Raw genomic sequence first — 24,419 nt, forward strand, 5'->3', positions numbered from 1 at the left:
TTTCTTCTCCTGCAGGTAACATTAGCAGAAACTGTACAACAGCTGGATGGTCTGATGTTTTCCCAAACATAACCAGTGTGTGTGGGGCAGACACGAGCCAGGATAAGGTACAGTAAACATCTGAACTGCTGCTTTTTGTTCTTTTGTGTGTCGTAAATGTCACCTGGATGTTAATGAATTCTGACTGTGGAACAGGAAAAGAAGCTGCGACCCCAACATGGACCATTAGTGGCCCCTAATTGACGAAGCCCGCGGGGTTGGCTGTTAATTAACACCAGTTAGTGGTGAAAGACTGCTTCTTTAAAAGGTCAATATGCCCAACAGTAGAGTGATACATGTTTAAATGTGAGCAATTTGGTGTCTGCGCGCTCTGCTGTCTAGTTTTTTGTGTCGTTTAATGGACAAAAAACACCATTAGACTTCCTCTAGAAGCAATTTGGTGTTAAAGGGTCGTCATTTTATGTTTCCCAGAATATCTGTATAATAGCAGCTATTTATCTAGGTAGGAAATTTTCTGAACGGCTTTCAGGTCAAACAGTTTAACTACACTGCCACTATAAGATTGCTTTGGTTGAATTCTATGCATTTCAAACAGTCGGGTATCTTGGAATAGGAACGGGCCAGTGGTTTGCAAATATTTCTACACACATTGTATTCATATCTGTACAAAATAGCCACAAGGTGATACAACATGTTGCTATTTCTTCTTTTTCTTCTGTTTGGTATCCCATCTACCTGTAGCATGGCATCTACATTCTTTTTTTAAGATGATCTCCACTACACGTGCATATTCTGTACCACCATGTATGTTTGCACGTTTCAATAAATCACGGCACCTTTTCCCACTTTTCCTTGAAAATGTGAAGTGAGGAGCTCAAGACTTTTGCACAGCACGCCTCCATCGCTGTATCAGACACTTGGTCTTGTTGCCTCTGAGTTATATCTAGCTCTGTTTTCAAGTAGAGGAAAGTGGTGGTGAATTTGTCCACACAGATGAAACGTTCAGTATGAGGGAATCACTTTTTGTGCATGTATAACTGTAATGTACAGCCGTCAAAAAGTCCCAAAACATATCTAAACTAGTCTCAAGAGATGTGCATGTACATGTGCATGTACAGCACGATTTTCATGGTCTGAGCACAGAATCTGAAACTTTGTTATCATTACATTGCAATTGTTTTTCTGGCAGACTTTCATTTAAATTATGATTGCAAGAGAAACACTTAGTGCTAAAAAAGATGCTCCGTTCTTATGATTGCAAGAAAAACTTTGCAACTTTAGTAGGAGTCAAGCAGGACAGCACAGGACATGTCTGCAAACAGCATGGCACAGAGTAATTGGAGGTATGCAGCCAATATCCTGCAGCTCTTCAGCTAACAGCTCACTCTAACTGCGTCTTGTTTTTATTCCATCGCTCCCTGGACATTTTCAAATGATTCATCATCAAAAAATGAACTTTCTACATCAATATTATGATACTTTGTGGATCTCAGCTGGGCAGACATGGATATTTACAGAGGAGGAGGATTATGTGGAGTGCAGTGTTTCACTAGATGCTGACCTGAAATAAAATAGCCAAACACTTAGTGCTAAAAAAGATGCTCCGTTCTTTTAGCACAGTGTAAAAACCTGGCAATGCCATCGCAAACAACTGAGAAAGTGGAGAAGTTGCACTGTGCTCGGAACAACCCCTAAGTGTAGTAAAAAGTAGGCATGTGTTCCAGTTGTTTCAATTGTTAAATCCTTATGTTACAGTGGAAGGCAGCAAATTTTATATATTATTTCAATAAGGTCACTTGCAAGAATTGAACAGGATTTACTTCATGATAAGGGGATTAGGTTCCAATGACCCAACACGACAAAACAAAATTCCAGCAGTGATGAGTTTTTATGCTGTTGGTGAAGACTGAGGATGGATGGAGCTCTGACTGAGGCGTCTGTGAGGTAGAGATGGGGAGGAGGTGGGCTGCAGAAATGAGAGTCTGGGAGGAAGAATGATAGAGAACATGGATTTACACTAGGCTTAGTCTTGCACACCTTCTCTGAGCTGATTGGTTCAAAGAAGATGTGCACTAACATGGTTAGATGAGAGTAATGATGTCAGTATTGAGACTGCCAGCGTGGGAAAGTGGCAGTGATGTAAAGAACAGACAAACACTCTAACACCTGGGAAAGCAGGCAGATGAGTGATTACACTTCCTCCTTATTGAGCATAAGCTTCACTTTATTTAATTGAAGTAGTCCAAACCAAACAAAGAGGTAACAGGCGTCTGTGAGGTTCCCTGCTCATCCTATATAGACATCAAATTGATTGCACAACAGGAACATTTTAAGGTTTTAACTACATATTGAAATACAGTTACTGAAATGCTGATTAAACAATAGTTTTGCAGGACAGATGTCAAACGACTTCCTTCACAATTATGTTCAGCTTGGGTCGTCCTGACAGGTCACCAAACTGGAGTTTTTGGTGTGTTGTGTGTGGCCTTTTTTGGCCTCTGCTGTGGTAATTGCTGCTCCCCTCTTCTTCCACTCTTCTGTGGTTCAGTTTGGGTCACGACTCTGTGTATCCTGAATCGCCCATTGTGTTTGTGCAATTGTTCATCCATCTCTCTTTTCAGTTTTGGCTCTGCACGGCTTCTCGGTTCACTCTTCCCGTGCTGTGGTTTTCTGTCTTTCTTGTCTTCAGTAGGGAGTAGAGAGGTACTCGGGAATAATACGGCTGGTTGCACATATTTCCCACAGTCTCCTTGTATCTTGCTGGAGTGTTTGAGCAGGTGTCTGAAAGGGTTCAAAGACCTGAGAACTTAACATTTTTTCACAAAACATAAATAGAAAGTGAGCTTTTATAATTCAAACAAGAGAGGGAGTAGGACTAAAACCCTATGGGGAAATAAACAAATACACACTCACTCACTTAAAAACACTTTGGTAGGTTGGGAATGTCTCACGGACAGAAGTCATACATTTTTTTGCAGCATAATTAAACTGAGCTAAAATCAAAGATGTTTTACTTTATAAAGGAAGAGAAATGTTCCATTTTTATTTCTCACTGTTTACTGAAAGTTGAAAAAGGGAAAAAGAATCCAGCGTTTTTCAGGCAGCTGCCAAAAAAGTGTCTTTAATGTAAACTGCAATATGTCTGTGAAGGTTCTGAGTCACCCAAGTCATTGTAGTCTAAGGAGCTTGGAAAGTCCAGATGCTTTTCTGTCCAAGCTCCTTAGTCTTTAATGTAAAGTATGCAGGAGAATTTTGAACATGGGAATAGTAATTAAAGTAGTTTACAGGTTTTACTACAGCACACTGGGGAAAAAGCAAACAGAAAGAAAAAGATGGAAAGCAGCTAAATGACTGAAGAAAAAATAGAAATGCAAATGTTAATTAACTTAACTCTCTCAATTTTTACTGAGAAGTATCATCTACTTTTGCCTGTTTTTTATTTGCATCTTTTCTGGTGGCTTATTGTAGCGTTTTTACACATAGTCAGTATTGTAGTTTTAGAAATACAAGTTTAATGCTGATGAACTGATGAACTCTTCACCCGGATGTTTGGGCTTTGCTGTGTCCAAAGAAAGGAATGAATTCTATTTAGATATTAATCTGTTTTACAAATTTTGTCACAGGCTGGGTCTCTGACCCAGCGCTCTGAGTTCATTTTGTATTTGTCTCATTTTAGATTTGTGATTAGTTTGTGTCATTCCTATTTAGCTTTAGTTAAGGAAAGGCAGTTATTATTTATTGTTTCCTTGGTTTCTATGTTTGAGTTCTTGTATCGTTCATCACGTGTTAGGTCTGTTAAACTTGTGTTGTCATGTCTAGTTTCAGTGTTTCCTGTTTTATTTTGAAGGAGTCGTGTGTTCTTTGTTCATTGTATTTAGTTTCACTTCCCCTGTCCTGTCATTAGGCTCATGTCAGTCAGCTGTTCCTCCATGTGTTCCCACTTCCCCTAATCACCTCCTGTGTATTTAAGTCCTCTGTTTTCAGTGTGTCATTGTCAGATTGTCTGCTTTGTTTGCAAGCCAAGAAGTTGCGTCAAGTTTCCTCATGTCAAGTCCATGTTCCTGTTCAAGGTTTTTAGTTAATTTAGCTCACCCAGTTTAGTTTATTGTTAGCCTTGCATTTCGCCTTTTGTTTACAGTTATTTTGCCAGCCTCAATAAATGGCTCGTTTTCTGTTATTCAAGTCATGTTTCACATTTTGTTTCCGTCTGCATTTGGGTCCACCCTTCACTCTACACACAGTCAGCCCTGCTGATTGTGACAAATTTGCATATAGTGACATACATATACATTTTTACTTACTAAACAGAAAGTCTGAGTGCACAGCTAGGGCTGTGTATCTGAGATGTCTTATTTAATGCGGAGCCTAGAGTAGAAAAGAAATGTCTGTAACTGTTTAGTGTTCAGAGAAGTCTGAGGTTTGGGCTCATAAGGATTACTCGCACATACACTGACATCAATATTTGAAACCTTGTCCAAGTTTATTTTGGGCAGCAGCCATTGAAACAGTAAGTAGATGACATAAAATAAGGAATAAGAAAATAAGGAAAGACATAAGAGTTTCCTTTTTAAATAAGAAAACACTAATTATAGAAATTGACATGAGCACATGTGTTACAACAGGTAAGGTAATCTACTTTTGAAGATGATCCTTCCACAGAAATCTCTAAATTACAAGGTCATCCCACACTAGACAAGTAGTGCCCCGGCTGTCCTTGTGATTTTCACAAAGACTCAAGGTCAAACCATAACATTTTAAAAACCTTTCATTCAGCTGAGTCTATTTAAAATTTCATTAAAATATCAAGACCTCACCAAATAAAGGGGAAAAATATCTTTCTTTGTATGCTTTTCCAGACAGAGTAAAGGTTTTTGTTTATAGTTTCCAAGTGTCGGTTTGATCCGATCTGTCTACGACATACTGGAGATATTGCAGTGAAATGCCATTTAAGCCATATTACACGCTGAAGTGCATCGTGCATGGCTCGCTGTTGCTGCATTTTGGCAGCACCCGAGGTTTGAAACTCAGCGGGAAACAAGAATCAAGATTATTTCATGGTAATACAACCTGAGTCACTGTCACTGTAGTTTAATGATTATAAAAACATCTAATTTTGCACTTGGCATCGGACACCAGAGGCACTCACATACTTTTATTTGTATAAATCTACATTTCAATGACTTATTTTAAACTGAAGTCAGTGTTATTATGAAATGCAGAAGAAATGTTGAACAGTTTCCTTATGATTAGCAGATGCAGTGTTCAGAAAAACAAACACTTTTTACTTTTATGAACAAGGATTTGAGTTATGTTACTGCAGCATGGTAAAGCAGCAGTGAGCTAAAAAGGGAAACTTCATGTAACATGGCATATTGTCCATTTTATTACACAGAGAAAAAAAACATTCCATCCAACTTCTTGTGCCCTGTGTCACTGGAAAAAAAGAATTCCTAGAAGGGTGGGAACCCTGTGAAGAGGTACAGTTGTGGTTGAGGTAAAGAGGATATATGGTTTGGGACACGTCTCCCGAACAGGACTGGACCTTCCCTTTCTGCGTGAAGTCTGGCATCCTGGCTTCTCGTCAAACAAACACTCTTTGATGTTCTTGCCGCAAGAAGCCAGTGGAAGAAATTCAACCTACAGCATCTTTTTCTGAGGAAACAAGATAACAGCGCAAACAGAGAGAGAGAGACGAATAGAGAGAGGCAGGGAGAGGGAGCCTGTGACAGGCCATGTATGGTCGGATTTCATTCGTTTTGTTTTCTTTTGTAATGCAACAGATACTAAAATCTTTCAAACAAGAAGAAATGTTGCTCGCTTTTATCCTCCAGCACTAAGGGTATAATGGGGCTCGGGAAATCTACAAAACACAAAGGCCTTATTGCATCACATCTGTGCTCAAACACAAAGACCCATATTTTATCCACCAAAAAATCAGACCACAAATGAACAGAACGTTAAAATTAGACTGTAAACAATAATTTTGTGCTTTGTGATCACGCAGGAGGAGAGAGACCAGACACATTTCTGCATGAAACCCACCTGCTTCTTTGTAATCAGTTACATGTCCACAACAACACATTTTGTATAAATTTTCTGGTATTGTTGTTTCATTATTTACTTTATAATTCTGTTAGAATTTCCTGGTGTTTTTCACGTTCTTTCCTGAAACACTAAACTGTGTTACACCTCCCACTTCTTGTGGGTTAAACTATCTAAGACATGTCAGTTCTGTACACTGCAAAATATTTGGTTACCATTTTTAGCCTCTTTCTTTGTTTCTTTTGTTGTTTTTCATTCTTGTACAAATACTTTGTTGCAGGAATTTGTCCTTGGGTCTTTGCTTTTATGAAACTTTCACTAAGTTGAAGGAAAAAAGGTCAAATCGCCTGTCACTGCTTCCTTTTTCTAAATTACAGAGTAAAAGGAATTTGACACAGTTAATTAATGCTGACACATTACAAGCCATATTGCAATCCATGCTGAAAGCAGGTCAGGAGGTTACAGAGAATACAGACCACATGTACTGCAGAGAATAAAATAACTGCCAAACAGCAGTGGGTGATAAACATACCACATAAAGTACAATAGAGTAGATATAAAATACTTTCAGCTCCTTTCTTCTCTTTGTTCTTTACTCATGAAGTTTATTCAACAAATTATTCAAATTATCTTTTGCTTCATTGTTTATTTCCCTTGGTGCTGCCATGATGTTGATTTTTGCAGAGTTTGCTGTGAAGTACAAACAGTCAAGTCCACTATAAGATGCAGTGAAATAAGTTCTGATGCTTAGTGCTGGTTAAAATGCTTCCAACTGAATGTCAGCAAAATTAGCATTAGTATATTAGGGATGACATGCCAGCTTACCAGAGGCAAAACCAGTACAGCACCCCCTGGTGGCTGGCAGCATTATAGATCAGAAATCCCTTCCTCCATGGCTGTGTTACCTGTTGCTTTGTAGTTGACAGTCACTAGCGGACCAAACTCCCGTTGCCTTGGTAACTTTTTAAAGCACTGAACCTGTCATATATCTGGGAACAGTAATGTTTGCTATCATTTGGTATTTTCCCACCCATTTTGGGTTGCCAACAGTGATTTTGTCCAGTTTTGTAATTGTCTATTGTTTCACATCGCTGCTACCCACCTGCAGTTTTCCTGTTTTTAGGGTGAAATGTCTATTAATGTGTCGTCATTAAGTAACTGAGTCAAATTCCCCTTAAGCTGCAGTGACTCAGAAGAACAATAATAATAATGATAATGATAATAATAATAATAATAATAATAATAATAATAATTATTATTATAATAATAATAATAATAATAACTTTATTTATAAAGCACTTTCAAACAAAGTGCTGTACAGCTATTTGAAAATAAAGAGATAAATAAATAAAAGCGATACATAGCAATACAAGTTAAAAACACAATAACAAGTTAAAAACATAATAAAAATTTAAAAACGGTGAACAAGTAGGTCTTCAACTTAGCTTTAAAAACCTCCACAGAGCATGTCTGTCTAATAGCTTGAGGGAAGTTGTTCTACAAAAATGGGGCATGAAAAGAAAACCCAGCTCTTCAATAGTCTTTTTTTCTGGCTCTAAGAACTTTTAAAAGTTCTTAGAGCACAGGATGGAACATAAAGGTGCAAAAGATCAGGGAGATATGAAGGCGCCAAACCATTTAAAGAATTGGAAGTGAGCAGCAGGACCTTAAAATCTGCTCGAGCCTGACAAGGTAGCCAATGAAGGAATTTTAGTTCAGGGGTAATGTGCTTAAATTTTCCAGTTTTAGTTCAAATGCGAGCAGCTGCATTTTGCAACATCTGTAAACCTCTAAAACAAGGGTGTCAAACTCAAATACACAGTGGGCCAAAATTCAAAACTGGAACAAAGTCGCGGGCTAACATTAATATTTATTGAAATATATTTATTCCTCCAGATATAAGAATGAATCTTTTCTTATGGACTCAAACACTTTTTGCTGAAAAACTGAATATGGAACAAGCAAAGCTTAATACTAAACAATATATATATTAGCTGTATAATACCAGTAGGCCAGCTCTGATAGTAATTTGGTATGGCTTCGCGGGCCAAATGTAAGTAGGCTGCGGGCCAAATTTGGCCCGCGGGCCAGAGTTTGACACCTATGCTCTAAAACCTTTCTTTGGTAGCCCAGAAAGGAGAGCATTACAATAATCGATACGTGAAGACACACATGCATGGAGAAGAACCTCTGCAGTGTCGCTAGATAAAACTGATTTTGGCTATGTTCCTTAAATGATAAAAGGTGGTCTTTGTTGTCTCTTTTACATGACACTCGAAGGACAGTACCCTGGCGAACCACACGCCTAAGTTTTTAACCTTGTCCCTGCAATTTATGACATAGTCATCAATTTTCAAAATGAAATTTTGGGACAAGTATTGAAATTTTTGTGGCCGGTGTCAATCAACTCTGTCTTATCAGTATTTAGAAGCAGGAAGTTATCTGGTAACCAGCCCCTAATTGCAGATAGACACAGAGATAGATACAGACTACGTTTTGCTACTAAACATGGAATAACAAATAACAATAACAACATGTTGAGGGGATGTAGCTACTTGATTCATATCGGAAACCTGATTTGTTTTATACAGTTAATATCTCATGGTCCCGAGTACTTTATGTTGACATTTGGGGTTTTGTTAATATTTTGAGTCTTTGCTCTAGTCTTGACTTAACTGTTTTTCCCGTGACTATTTGTAGTGTTGCAGAGTTTCAGTTTTTCGACCCTGTTTTTTTGCTGTATGTAATCAGTAGAAGTATTATTAGCATTTCCCCCAGTGTTTCCTGCATGCGCTGTCTTCTGTCTCGTCTTTCTGTTTCTGCCGGTTCGCCTGCCTCTGTTATTTAAAATTATTGTAATATTTAATTTAGAGTTTCAGCAAATTAAAACAGTGTAAATGTCATGTATCTCTCAGTTTAGCTCAGTACACACAACCACAGTCATTGGGAACACTGCGGACTCGACAGTTGTCCAGATGTTGATCACTGCATCCCTCAATAAGGAGGCTAAACCAAAGAAGGTCCTGGCTAAATGGCTGGCTGTCCACAGGGAGCTGTTCACAGACAGGACTGCAAGTCAAAGTCCTTGATTCTGGAGGAAGAGTGGTAAAGCAGTGGAAGAGATATTTGGGCCCCGGACTTTAAACATTCCTAGTTGTCAGCTGGTGTTGATGGTGGCCGGGTCGTTGTGTTTTATCTGTCAGTACATTCATCTACCGGGACATTTTAGAGCACGTCATGATTCCCTCTGCTTACAAGCTTTATGGAGATGGACATTTCCTTTTCCTGCAGGGTGTAGTACCTGCATTCAGTGCCAAAGTTACCGCAACATAGTTTGTTGACTATAATATTATTGAACCCATGAAAAATCTATGGATTATTGTCAAGAGGAAAATAAGAAACACCTGACAAACATACAGAAAAGCTAAATGCTACAATAAGAGCAAACTTCAATACCTTCTTAGCTTTGACACAAGCTGATCACCTCCATGTGATGCCACACTAATACAGTAATGAATAATTAATGATAAAGGAGCCCAACCAACTACTGAATATATATGAATGTACTTTTCAGTATACTCAGTATTCTTCCTGAATAACTGGAAAAAACTGAATCTTTTAACCTTTTCCCATTTTTGATATGCAGGAAAAAGCGTTTTCTTTGTTAAATCATCCGTTCTTCAGCCTTGTCAGCTTTTCCAACTCGGCCCTTAACTTTTGTCAGTTTCCTTCTTCCTCAGTTTTTAAGGTTAGGTTAGTTTTCACCTCTGTTGGATTCATAGGTTCTCCTGCCAGTTTTGTGCAAACCCTTTTGTTCCTGCCTTTTGTTAGTTTTGTTGTTGAGTGTTTCAAGCATTCGAGATTCGATTCTTCCTCCTGTGTATGGTTATGGTCCTCACCACGTCTTTAGCTAAGTGGCTATTCGTGACCCGTTTTGGGTCACGAATAGTGCAGCTGAATCGCCCATTGTGTTGTCCTGCCTCTCTCACTCTGCCTCTATTAATCCTGTGCTCTCTCCACCACACCCCCTCTTGTCACTAACGTCCTCTTTTTCATTTGATTTAGACACAAATCTTCCTCAGAGCAAATTTGATATCATCAGATCTACAGTTTTTAATAAAGTTGAAATAATACTAAAAGCAGTCAGCATTAGATTAAGTTTGAATTAAATTTAATAGAATTATTGTTTCTGTAATACGATATATTATCTTAACTCTTATCTTTTCTAAGATTTCTCTAAAACAGAACAGAAATAATGCTACACAAATAAGTACAACACATGTGAAGCAGTGCACTTTAAGTACGATGCATGCAAATATCAGGAATGGTAACACTGATATGGTAAATCATTCCTTATTGAGCTATTTTGGAATTTCCCAGGAATAAAGCATATCTTATCTTATCTTCAAATTAAACACACTTAGTCAGTACTTGTGTCTACGCCAAATTTCAAAACACTGATTTGTTTAAAGCTCTTTTATCATTGTTTATTCAGCCACATACTGTGTATGTTTCTGTCCAGAATTTCTGTTAAATCAAAGTGACTTATAGTGATTACACTTGCCTGCAGTTTGACAGCTGTTGATGCAGGATTGCCAACTCTCACATTTTTGGTGTGAGACACCGAGTGTTAGGTTCTGTCTCACGCTGCCCAAACAAATCTCCCTTTGAATAGAGTCATTTCATCTAAAACTGGAAAACGTTCCCATCTGACCCTCAAGAATTATGTGATTATTTTTCTGTTGCTTTAGTATTTGTAATAAAAAACATGGAAATGTTACTTACATAAAAGACCTCAAACTACATAAAAGTGCATTGGAAATCATCAATTATTTTTGATTTTTCATAATTCAGCAACACAACAGATAGTTATATTTAAGCTCTATAATAAATTGCATGAAATAAGATTTCATGGCTGAGCACCTGATTCCAAGCCTTACATCATCTGGCATTATGCTAAGCCACGCACTTTAGAGCAGTGGAGAATGGAGTGACAATCGTGCTTCTCCATTTGACAGTCCAAAGATGAGTCTGGGTTTGGTGGATGCAAAACTTGTCTGACTGCACTTGTTCCAAGTGTAAAGTTTGCTGGATGGGGGGTTGTTTTTTGGGAGTTCATGCTCCCAACTTTGTGGGAACAGATTGGAGATGGCTCATTTCTGTTCCAACATGACTGTGCCCCAGTGCAAAAAAACAAGGTCCATAAAGCTGTGTGTAACACAGTAAGGGGAATTGTTGAAAAGAATATATCAATGGGCCAATAGGCTCGACTATAGGAGCACAGGGGTGTGTTTAAATGAGACACAGAGACAAGAATGTAACTCAAAAGAACCAGCCAACTTTAGTGAAATAAACCATAAGGTTGACAAGCACAGGTTAAAGACACTTTACAATGGTAGAAAGGAAACTTACAAAAATTAAAAGAAAAGTAAAACACATAAACTACTAAAGCAATGACTTAGCCAAGTGTTACTTTTGGTTTTCAATGTTCGGGTTTCAATGTTCGGGTTTCAATGCTCGGGTGCACCCTAGTAACCTGACTCCTTAACTCTTATAGAAACAGATTACACAAATCCAATGTACATTCAAATGAAAATCTCACACTCTTTTCACATGTGGAGAATGTTCTACACAACAGCTCATTATTTAAAGTCCCAAATAAAAAATGTCCAAGGGGTAAAGTCCAAAAAATTCCCAGGGTGTGAAAGAAAATAGGGGTGAGAGAATGTCAGTCAGTGGTCTTATGTATAACCAGCTGTGCGTGAAAGTGTGAGTGATACAGTCCTACCACACCGCAAGGTGCAGCAGATCATCAAGTGGAAAAGAAGCGAATCTCAGTCTCTCTAAGTCCAGGTGGGAAGGCTCGCCATCTATTTCACCGGAGGAATCCACCTCAGGAACAATTCAGCATACAAAAAAAACCTGACCTGTCAACAGACAGGGTCAGAAGAGCAATTCAAATATTAATTATGCTGTTCTAGCTATAATTCACAACTTAGGATTTTGTTGAAATCACATTCAACATCAATTTGCAATAAAAATACTCACATTTGCAAAAATAAAACATTTCTCTTACACAAACTATGCATTAAACCAAGTAAAGTCAGTGCATATGCATATATGTCGCATATGCGACAATTATTAATCAAACAATTGAGATTAATTCAGTTTCTCAAAGATAAAATGTGAAACAGACGTGAACTAACTGAGACATACAACATGTGCTCACCGATCTCAGTGCATCACGGCCGAAGACAATGGCATGGTGTCTCTCGGTCGGAAAATGCGGGGCTTTCTGGAAGCAGATTGAGATGAACTTTCAGGCAGTTGATAGCACCCAGAGCTAACAAAGGCTAACAGTTTAGCTCCATGCGGTACTTTCTAAAGTCACCAGAAAACTGCAGCATTTGCCTGTTTACTCACTGTGGCTACTTTTAACATGAAAGGTAGCTAATAACCAGTGAACTTATGTGCAGCACAGTTGGTTGCAACTTATATCTAATACTTTTTCCAGCTCAAAAGCTTCAGTCTCTCTTTTCTCCTGCCAGCACGCGACTACCTCCACACATAGCAGCGAACACAGAGCACGTGGGCGGGACATACAGCGGCAGGCTGCTCTCCCATTGGTCAAAACATACTGGGACCTGTGCATTTCGATTGGTTGGGCAGGCTGTCCATCTCTCCTCATATCAGTCCTTAAAGTGGTACCCTCATTGTATGTGGGTTACATGTGGATGAGCATGACTGGCTTGACCTCAACCCCAAGACTGCGAGCCATCCAGTAAACACACTCCTAACCCCTGTGGAAAAGCTTCCCAGAAGAGTTGAAACTGTTATAGCAGCAAAGGGTGGGCTGATATATTAAACCTTGCAGATTAAGAGTGGAATGTCACTCGAGTTCATGCACATGAAGGCAGACGAGCAAATACTTTTGGCAATGTAATATGCTTCACAATCTTCACCTCAATTTGAGGCCCAGTTTAGTGATATGTTAAAGATGATATACATGCATTAATAATTTAACAAAAGCTCTTTTTTCCCCTTTTGTCTGCAGCTGGTCTTCTATGTGGTCGTGCAGACGTTGTACACTCTGGGTCACAGTCTGTCTTTAATTGCCCTCACTACCGGGTGCGCTATCCTCTGCCTATTCAGGTAAGACTGAATACTAAAATATTATTAAATCAGAACATGAAGATAAAAAAAAGCAACAGAAAGTGAACGTGAAATGAATTCCAGTATTCCTGGAAAGCCGGTCAGTGTAATATGATAATTTCATTTGATTTTAAGTGAACAAGCGCAGCTTTATGGCTATTTGTTCACATATTTGTATGTGTGGACACATATTTGCAAAACAAAACAAAAACAGAACTGTGAGGACATTTCCTTCATTTTAGCTATTATTTTAACTTAATATTAGATTCAAGTTTAGAGAAGGTTAAATTCACCTCAAAAAGCCACTGACTTTGGCTCTAAAGTGTTGTGAAGTTTAGCAGTTTATGGAAAATCACATATATAAAACTGTACATATTTGGTATAAATATGTAATTTCTATAAAAAAAAGTTACAAAGAATACTTAATAAAATTTATACACAGACAGGGATAGATTTTTTCATGCGTTGAAATGAATCTAAGACAGTCACATTGTCCAAGCCAATCAAGAAGATAAAGAATCATTCTCTTGGTGTGACATATAATCACATGTGCTCGTGTGTGATTGGCGTGTACATTTTTGGATCTCAATGAATTGCTTTCAAATGAAACCGTGCAACTTTTTGGAAGGAGCTGTTTCGTGTGGATTCCTTCTGTGACGAGTGGCTTCATAATACAATGAATGAAAGGGCGAAACAAAAGCAAATGAGTTAATTGTGTGAACCAGTGCAGTTTGTCCCAAGCTAGCATAATGCTGTTTGTTATTAATGGTTTCAGCATCTTCAGGTTCTAACTGTAGCATCTTTATTTAACATTTACTGCACTATGCTACATTTCTTTCATTACCAACATGTGTGCAGGAAGCTCCACTGCACCAGAAACTACATCCACCTCAATCTCTTCTTCTCCTTCATTCTGAGAGCCGTGGCGGTGTTGGTGAAAGACGACATCCTCTTCAACCGAAACTCGCACTGCTCAAACCAGCCATCACTGGTGAGGTCACCACCTCTGTCCTCAGCGAGCAGAGTCATATCCCGAGGGAGGCCAACAATGCAGCACTGAGTACAGAAAGCCACACACTCATGTGTTAACAGCAGAACTGTCACAACGGGAAAAATGTTTCAGCGTAAAGCCTGACAAAGTTTAAAGCATGAAATAATAAATGGGAATTAGGTCTGCATGCTTCAGATATGAAATTAACATCTCAAACTGTCAAACGTTCTGCTGTGACAGTTTGTTCTTCAGATTCAAGTAATAATTTTCTGAAGGTGGCTCTGCAGAATTTCCTGGCAGTTAGCCCATTCATGTGTTCGGTGAGACAACAGCCAGTCACGCATGCTCCCTATCTGCTTAGCTGAGAGGGCCAGTAGCCTGCGTGCTTTCTGGTCCTAAAACTGTGGAAGCATGCGGAACATCAAGGAAGAAGTGTGGACAAGAAGAAAAAAAACCTTTACTGCATGCACCACTGAGCAGCTTTCATTAAAAGGCACGAGGAGTTAGGTTGTAATCTGGTACCCAGTCCTCCTAATACACCCGGGATATACAGTGAGCCACGCAAACATGGGAGCAAATCCAAAAGCCTGAAAATCCTTTAAGCTTCCGTGGGGCAAACTGTGCACCATCTTCACTGCGTAATAGACACTTTTGTGCTGAGTGAGTGAGCAAGAGTATGTGAAACTGTGCCCTAGTGTTACACTGTTGTTTTTATAAGTTACCCAGCACTGATGTGTATAGAAAAGCCTGCATTGCTGCCCAGTTTCATTGCCAAAGCATTGATAATACAATTTTGTCAAAGCTACAGGTGTCTCACAGATACTTGGTATCCCTGGCATTGGTGCTCTGGAGTGCTCTAACCTTGCATCCATGTGCTCCTTGCATAGTAGGATTTCCCATTTTGGAATGAGATTCTTCCAACTTTGTTGTGTTAGTACACTTTAAAAAATTGGAACATGAAAATAACCTGGACATTACAAAGACAAGGATATTGTATTTTACCAGGTGCTTTGCCTGATTTATTAGAATTATTATAAACTAGATCATTCTATTTGGATAGCAATTAACTGTTATGACCTAAAACCATATTACAATGCACAGTCAACATTTGAATAGATTTGTGGCACTGATCTAATTTTTTATGCAATCAACCAAATATTTATCTGCAATGTTTTAGTGTGACATCAGTAACTCTGCAACTTTTTTGTTATTGCCTATTTTCCATGTTCCTTTTCCCACTTGATTGATGTTAATGTCAATTTTCCCAGGCTGACACGACCAACTCCAATTTTAGACCTACTCCCAGTATGTTTACTGCAGGTCTTTCATTCTGCAGGGCTGATGTTGCACAAGGGGTGTTTTTCCCCAAAAATTATGCAAAGGAGTATGCCTTACTGAGTTTTCTGTCTGGCAAACTTGGCACTTAAACTGCCACCTCCGAACCTTCTATGGCGATGCAAACTTTCTCTGCCTCTAGATGAAGTCTGTTATCGCTAATATTTCTGTCAATGCAAAAAGCACCAAATGCATCTGACAGGATAACAACAGTCATACTCTTGGATTAGAACACGATGGATATTTCACTGATCTGCGCCATTACCCTTTGCGTCATTTCAGTACGTTATAAATCCCGACCTGTTCGCAGCTTTTTCAGAGCAGTGTGACGGGCAAAAGATAAAGGACAAAATTTGCAACCTGTTTCTGTTATTTATGTATGTATGTATGCTCACTGATGTGCTTTACACAGACTGATAAACACACTAGCTTTAAAACAGAAACACCACAAAAGTATCATCCAGTTATACCTTCATGAAGGCGGGTTTTAATTCATGACTGTTGTATTAGTTTCAGCTAATAAACTGACAGCAGGAAGCTGACATCTGATCCTCTCCTTGCCTCAGTAGCTGCCTGACTCTTTCCTCATGACGTTCCTCCTCCACTCACCCTCATTGTCAGGGCACTCTGACCTTTATGCATTCATCTGCTTGGTGCTTGTGATGTCATAATCTGCTCTGGGTGAACTCTCTGACAGATCCAGTGGAAAAATGGAAATGTATACCCACATATCAGAATACTAAGTATAAGTACATGATTATCCCACACTGTGCTCATGGTTACAATTAACCACATACAATCAGCGATACAATGTACAGTCAAGGCTGATATTATATAGTTTAAGTATACACAAAGCCTATTTAACATCTTTGTACTCTTTCTGTGTTCTCTTTAGGTGGGATGTAAAGCCAGCCTGGTGTTTTTCCAGTATTTCATTATGGCCAACTTCTTCTGGCTGCTGGTGGAGGGTTTGTACCTCCACACTCTGCTGGTTGTCATTTTCTCGGAAAATCGACACTTTATTGTCTACATGTTCATCGGCTGGGGTAGGTACATTTTCTTATTCTTTATTTGATTTTGAGTCAAATGGCCACGTGGGAGCTTTCACTCTGTTATAGCTGCAGGTTTAGCAGCTTATTTATGATTTTGATTAGATATCAGAGCTCTCATTACTTTAGGCAGCATTAGGCAGCTATTTAAGCAAATAAGCCAAATGTTTTTTTTTTCCTCAAATTCAACAATACCGTGCTACATTTGTTATCCTACGGCATCAAACTTGATATAATGCTTGACTGAAAAGTTACCAGTTCACCAAATGGCCCAAGGTAAAGGAAAAGGAGAAACTTCATATATGCTCAAAGTGGTTTGGCTTCAGTTAAACAAGGATACAGACTGGTTGGCAAACCACCAACAATCTCTGGTCGCTAGGGAAAAAGTACAAAGTAAAAGCTGTGCCTTAATGGTGAAGCTAACTGCGGTGGGGTGTGGTCTGCAGTGCTGCTGCTACTCGATGGTAATGAAAAGCCAGCCAATCCGAGTCGAGTCGTGGCGAGGCGATCCTATTAGGTACTAATGGAAAAGAGACCTTAGTGAAGTTGCATAATAACTGAACTGAACCTTTTTGCTGCTGCCTTCTTGGTATTTTAAAACCAGATGTTAGAAGAGATTAGGTCTGACTGAGAAACTGCCTGCTCATATGGTAATATGGACAATGCTTGACATCATAAACTGAGAAGAAAGGAGGGTAATTTTCTCATAGACTTCTGTGTAAAGACGTCTTTTCCCAGAGGATTTCCCCCCTGCTGGTTGTTAGTTTCCAGAAGCAATGCTCATCTTTTATTTCCATTTTTCCTCCTCTGAAAGACAGTATAACACCGTCTAGTTTTGAGCTTGAGATGGAATTTATCAACAAACAATTAAAAGCCTTAATATACACTGAAGCAATCTGTTTAGAGTCTTAATACATGGAACTCACATTACTTTACTCAGAAAGATTAAATCGTAATGGATATTCCCGACTACTAGCAATAAAAAAAATAAATGCAAACAGGATGTGATAACATTTTCTATACTTCATGGTTGTTGACAGGAATCCCCACAGTGTTTGTGTCTGCGTGGGTGATAACGAGGATTTATCTGGAAGACACGGGGTAAGTGTAACAATCAGAGAGTGAGTTATCACCGTAGAAACGCGGTCCAGGTTTGTTATTTATGAACTATTTAAAGTCTGTTAAACATACATGGATTATGTTTTACTAAATAGATCTACATTCTGACTGAATGTCTGTCTGCAATTTGTTTTGCTTCAAGTTGACATGTGTCCATGTGTCATGCTCTCTCTGGAGCTGTTTATTATATTCTCCTTTAAAGGTTGACAGAAGTTAGGCAGCTCCAGTTACATTAAAGAGAGGCATGCATTGGTATTCAACAGCCACTGCCTCTGTTTTTTCGTTAGGGCCTCAAATTGCATTTTATTGATTAGACTGTTATTCATTACCATGCAGGAAGGGGGCCCAGTTTTTCAATTAATACGAGAAATATCTCACATGTCAAAGTGCACTTTATTGGATAATTTAGCTGACAGGGTTTGCTTTGAGATGTCTTCACAGGAACCTGGTGGCGTTTGGCTTTTGTTGCACATTATTGCAACTGGCACTGCAGCTCATTATCTATGAGTCATGCCGTGTAGGCGTACTATAAAAACAAGCTTCTGAAACAACTCTATAACAATAACTGAGACGGGGTCTGATAGCAAAGGACAGTAAGGACATCACTCCAGAGTGTGAGGAGAATGATAATGAAATTTGTTAAGTTTTAAGTTCATTACCAAAGCCAAGAAGAAGACTGAGACTAAGTCACAACAGTGAGTCATTTAGTTTCCTTGACTTTTATTTTATTGAACCATACCATCTGAATAACCAGAAAGCTTAAACATTTAATTGTTAGGACAATCTGTCATATTTAAATGTGTCATTTTACCCTCAAAGACACGCTGACCTTAAGAGAGTGAAGAGTTTGACCCAAGTGAACAAAATGGTGTTGGTCATAAGAACCATAAGAATATATACATTTTGTAAAAATACTCAATATTTATGGCATGCAATGGAGTCCATTGTGAAGATTTTTAATGGTCTGATTATGGGAGTGTTAACATTAATAATAAAGTGATAAAGATGGAAAGAAACTGTACCATGCAGTATTGGTCCTGATGGACCGCAGCCTCCTGCCAGAGGATGTGATTGAAGGGAGGAGGAGTTGGAGTATCCCAGCACTGACTTCAGAGTTTAGGTTTCCTCAGCTGCTGCAGGAGGTGCATCCTCTGCTGTGTTCTTGTAATGAGGGAGCTGATGTTTTGCCTCAACTTTGAAGTCTTCATCTCCCAAGACCTACAGTATCCACCAGGCAGTCATGCAGGCTTATGTTGGGCATGGGATCCTCCTGAAGACCCCAATCATCCCCACTGATTTAACAGCACAGAGCTCCTGGCTGTTGTCTCTGAATTGGTCATAAGGTTGTCAGTGCACCCTCACACATATCCTTGAGATGAGTTTGATGAGGGTGGTGTCTATTGTGAACTTCGGGAGTTTGACAGACTGGTGACTGGAGGTGCAGCGGTTGGTATGCAAGGAGAAAAGCAGGGGAGAGTGTACACAGCCTTGGGGAGATCTGTTACTAAAGATCTGAGAGTCTGATAGGAATTAAAGTCTACAGAAATAACCAGACGTAAATTACTGGAGGTCTATGTGTTGGAGGATGAAGTGCAGTACCATGTTAACAGCATTGCCTAATTGGGGTACGGTTGTGGTGGTGGTGGTGGGGATTTGAGACAGGTCTGTAGTCATTCAGGATCGTGATCTATCTAAAAGAACTTTGAGATTTCAAACTTGTACCCTTTTACCTAGGTGAAATCAAAAGAGATTGATTGGCACATTGAGGGCTCAGTTATAATATTGACACTGTCACTATAAACTGGAATGTTTATTAGCTGATCTACGCACCACGTAAAGGTTTGGACTTTAAGTGAAGGTCACAGGATTGCCAGCAGCAGAAATGAGCTTCATTAGTAGAGATCAAACATAGAGTTAGAATTATGTTTTCTCACTTCCGAAAAGGAGTCAGTAAGATGGGGTCTATTACCATCTGGCTTCCTCCAAATTTGTAGAAAAATTACTAGTGCTCAAGTTAAGCAGTGAAGACCAGGTTCTTTCCATCTTATGGTACTTTTAGCAGTGATTCAACTACATTTATTGCTCCACTAGCACTTCCTCTGTTTTTTAAAATGCCCATTTTTTATTACTGCTATATATAATATTTACATAACTATTACATTCATATTTTTGTGTGACCTTCAGGTGCTGGGAAACAAATGACCAACCCATACCCAACTGGGTGATCAACGGACCAATTGGATTCTCCATTATGGTAAGCCATTGCTTTCATTTTTACCTGCAGATTTTGCGTATTGGTTAAAAAAGCATTCAGTTGCCTGAAATGAAAAACTGGTTGATTATAAAAAACAAATACTGAAAACATAAAGTGGAAAATAAATAAGTCCGTCATGTGAAACAATATCTGTCTTTGACCTTATTCACATTTTTTTTAATCTGGTTTTGGACAAAACCCTTTAGAAACCTATGGCAATGTTTCAGATCTCACTAGTACGATTTTCTAAATTCCCACTGATACATCCATATATTTTTCAAATTATTCCATAACATTCTACAGAAATGATCTGTATTTAAAGTACAGTAGTCTTTTAAAATCTGTCCTTTTCCAATTTCAGCTACACGTGAAGAAAAATAAAATGTATCAAGAAGACAGCGAACAGCATTACCGGATGATATTACAGTTGTTTCTCCCGGTATATTTCACTAAAGTGTTAGGGTTTGTGATCCTTTTGATTTTAAGACCTTTTAAAACCTGAAAGAAAGTCTTAAATAAATTCATACTCATGACCAAGCGTTCTGTGTAACGTCCAAAAGCAGCAGTGTGATGTGTTAGTACCTCATGTCTCAAGGTGTTAACTTCATAGGAATTCCCGCTGAGTGCATTCCTGCTGCCCTGCTGAGTGACAGCCCACCATAATCTCTTTCATCCTTTAAAGGCATACATGGATATAATATGGCCCGAGGGACAGAGGTGGCTCACAGACCATTTTATCCACTCTACCACATCCTAAAGGATAATAAATCAGCCTCCCTCCCTCAAATTTTTTTAAATCAGTATGTCTCAGGCATCAGTGACCTACAGCATGCAGTGCTTTGTATCAGCCAACTGCGAAGATGTAGCCTAACCTAAATGTTCATATACTGTATATTCATAATATTTTAACTGTGACCAGTACCCATGTTATATGGTTGTAGGGTGCAGGGCAATTTCTGAGTACTGCACAGTCAATTTTCTGGGACGTCCACCCCTGAAAAGATTGCGGCATATTGTTAACACAAAAATACACCAGACCAACAAAGTAGCAAAACTTCTGTTTTTATAGATGTGGTCAGACCAGCTGGCAGATACTTACTCTCTTAATTTCTGCCCAGAGTCTTGTGAAAATATTTTCTTTCCTCAGGACTATATTTTGTCACCTTCTTCTATCAAAGACATGATGAGAAGTGTGAGAGGAAAATGTTTGCCTGCCAAAATGTCTGTGTTTGGACTACAGCACCATAGGATCCCATTCATTCTGGACTGTTTCGCCTAAGGAACCAGAGGTCCAGAGAACGGGAGCTCTAGATTATATTAGAAGTTCTCTGATGATCGCCTTTTAGCTAGCAGGAAAAACATAACACTAAACATTAGAATGATGGCATTATGCAGCGATAGAGATATTTTGCTAATTTTTGCAAAATTATTTCAGTTTGTAATGTTTAAAAAAGATCTGAAACAACAGAAAATAACTGTAACAGAAAACAAGTTCAGTTCAGGTTTTTTTTACTTATTTAAAGAAGAACTTTATACATTTGCCTAACAAGCAAAAAAAATCTCTGTTCAATGATGAGACACAAATCCCTCATTTTTTTTAAAAAAGAATAAAGTAGGCTGCTTTTTTATTTAGAACAAGGCCTTCCTGTTTTAAATTGCGTTTATATGATGACCTCCTATTTCTTGGATTTGGTGGGTGGCAAAGTATCGAACACAGCAAAATAAAAATCACCCCTTATGGATTATAAGTTATTTTTTCACTCCCCCCCAAGGTAAACTTCATTCAGTTCATCTGCATCATTCGGATCTTGGTTCAGAAGCTGAGGTGTCCTGACGTGGGCGGCAATGACCAATCACAGTACAGGTAGGATTCGATTTGATGCGATTTGACCGCACCTCTGCCTTCCAGGATCCTCGTTTTGTTATATTTTCATTTTTTCCAACATGCACTTGAAGCTAAGTTAACAAAAGGTGACAGGTTGTGTCAACTGTTGTGTCATCAAGTAAATGACACCTGCTCAGTCAGTAAAAGCTGCTGTGGATAAAAGAGTCAGCTAAATGCTTCAAAGTATAAAACATGATCATCTGAGACACCAAGAACATTTTTTATCCTCTAGTATTGCTGACTGAGATAAGAGTGACGCTAACGCTCATTCGACAAGACAGCGTTTCATGATGCTGCTTTTATGAAACGAGGAGGAACCTTTGTTCCTTTATGGAGCCACATTTTCTCTGCAGTTTAGTGTCTGTCTAAGGCTTTGCTTTGTTTAATCTTCAGGCAGTTTTCCTCTCCGGTGAAATCTTACTCGTGCTGAGCTGTCAGGTATTCTTCATGTCCACAGGGATCCACAATTTAGTGGTGAGAGGTGGTGGGTAAGCCCAATTTGTTTCACTGCAGGATCTCTTGTTGGTGTAGGTGAAGACTGAGCTGACACTTGACAGCTTGGGAGTGATGCAGGAAAAGAGGATTTTACCGTTTTCTTTGGGAGTGTGCTGCATGAGCAATTTGATTGTCCGCTTGTATCCCAATGCCACGCGGAAAAGTGCGACTTTTCTTTCTTACTTTTTGAGATTTCCACTGTTGAAAGGCTTTGCCCAACAATGTCAATTTATTTTTATATGGGGTTTTCTATGAACTCATAATCACAGTGTGAAAGAGACAAATAGGATGATGCCAAACAGCCAACAAAAAGTAGTGAACAGATCCTTGATCTATGTGGAGCAGCAGTGCTGAAGATGTCAACACAAAAGAAGGTTGATGGCAAAGTTTTAAGAATTTATTAAAGTCCTACAAAAATGTGAAAAGTCAAAAAAGAGGAATGTGCATACAATAAATGCACAAAGAAATAGAATAACATATATTATAAATAAAATAATAAATAAAGACAAATTAGCAGAGGACTTTCAAGCATGTCCAGCCAGGAGGAGACCCTGGAGCAGAAGTGGGAAACAGTACAACTGACTGGCTTAATTGGCTTGGGAATACTTTGGTATCACCTTGGAAATAAATCCATACTCATGAGCAAGCGTGGTGTTAGAGCACAGATGGATGGGTGCATTTAGTAGTCTGATTGCAGTGGGATGTAAAGAGTTTTTGGAAAGATTACTTCTGATATCAGATTTGTTGATGGTGTGAGCCTCCCAGCAGAACCCTGGACAGCAGATGCAGCGAGTTATCTCAATTCAAGAGAACAGTTCGAGCTCAGTTTTAAAAAAGTCCGACAGGCTTCTTTGTTTATGTCCACATAAATCTGTGACTTTCCACCATTGGAGCTTTGAACTGAAGACACTTCAGTGAGAGATGAAACGTCTTCAAGCAACTTAAATAAGCCCAGACGCTTTTCTTTCCAAGCTCCTTAGATCATTCCACTGTTTCACTGTCTCACATTATCATTGGGTGTATTTTTATGTTTAACACTGAGACAGCAGAAAGAGTGAATGCAGAGGCTTGTTTTTACAGGCTGCAAGGCCCAGGTGAGCAGAGTATGCCGAAGTATGTTTGGACCCCCTACAAAAGAATCTGTGTCAGATGAATTAGGCACGCTAGTCATCCATGTTTAACTGATTTATTGCATCGGTCTTGTAATGAACAATTAAAAGATACACTGCACCATATCTTATTCTTAAATTGTATCATAAAATAATTGTATATGACTGTTTCTCTCTCAGGAGGCTGGCCAAATCCACACTCCTGCTGATTCCTTTGTTTGGCATCCACTATGTGGTCTTCGTGACTCTCAGTGAATCCATCGCAGAAGATTATAAAATATTTTTTGACCTTGCCCTTGGATCTTTTCAGGTGCTGAACAAGTGTCTTTCACCTTATTGATCCTTTAAAGCAGCGATTCTGAAACTTTTCTGAAAAAACTTTACTTCATTAAGTGTTTTTTTTTAGGGTCTGGTCGTGGCCATTCTCTACTGTTTCCTGAACAGTGAGGTAAGTTATCAGGTGAACTGATAAAATACAAAGTATGGATTTAGTCATTTTAATGAGCAGTCAAATTGATTAAACAGTAAAACATTTGAATGAAAGTGATTTCTGGGAGGCAAAATAGAAAAGCTCTTGAAATCTATCCATGAATGTTTCTATACTCAACTGATAGTGTGCCTGTTTAGCTTAATTTTGTAAATCTTTCATAGAAACGTTTAAAAAATTTCATTTGTTGGAGCTAAAATGTTTTCCAACATTTCAGTGTTTTCCTTATATTAGTTTATTAAAAAGTGTTTAAAATTAAAATCTGCAAAGTGTTGATTGCTGAGTGTCCTCCTTTTATCTCCCAGTCAGACTCCATTCATTAGTAAACTTAGCTACACTGTGTCAGCTGAATTTGTCACACATTTTGACTTTATGTAAAATCATTGGATGTATCATGATGTGTTCCATTACATTATCATAAATACTGGTGAGTGGTGAATTTGCCAGATGGAGGAAGTTCTGCTCAATCAGTTAGAAGCTGCCTGGGATCCCAAATAATTA

General features: G+C 38.7%; 1 protein-coding gene and 1 long non-coding RNA gene across 2 annotated transcripts in view; one reads left to right on the forward strand and one right to left on the reverse strand.

Moving 5' to 3' along the window:
- The window catches only part of LOC146368113 (vasoactive intestinal polypeptide receptor 2-like), a 74,765-nt gene that overhangs the window by 43,364 nt on the left and 6,982 nt on the right, over positions 1-24,419 (forward strand). Inside the window, exons 4-12 of the mRNA XM_084912367.1 lie at positions 16-107; positions 13,097-13,194; positions 14,053-14,185; positions 16,416-16,566; positions 17,610-17,670; positions 19,873-19,942; positions 21,715-21,806; positions 23,612-23,741; positions 23,838-23,879. Coding sequence (XP_084768493.1) covers positions 16-107; positions 13,097-13,194; positions 14,053-14,185; positions 16,416-16,566; positions 17,610-17,670; positions 19,873-19,942; positions 21,715-21,806; positions 23,612-23,741; positions 23,838-23,879 — 869 coding nt within the window. The remainder of the gene's footprint in view (positions 1-15; positions 108-13,096; positions 13,195-14,052; positions 14,186-16,415; positions 16,567-17,609; positions 17,671-19,872; positions 19,943-21,714; positions 21,807-23,611; positions 23,742-23,837; positions 23,880-24,419) is intronic.
- On the reverse strand, positions 7,307-12,732 carry LOC146368114 (uncharacterized). Its single transcript, XR_014797600.1, has 2 exons — positions 12,272-12,732; positions 7,307-11,969 (listed from the first exon to the last, which is right to left on the reverse strand). It is a non-coding gene; the product is annotated as an uncharacterized LOC146368114 (long non-coding RNA).

Source organism: Perissodus microlepis, chromosome 18 (assembly GCF_051167445.1).
Source record: "Perissodus microlepis isolate ML-2025 ecotype Zambia chromosome 18, ASM5116744v1, whole genome shotgun sequence".
NCBI lineage: Eukaryota > Metazoa > Chordata > Actinopteri > Cichliformes > Cichlidae > Perissodus > Perissodus microlepis.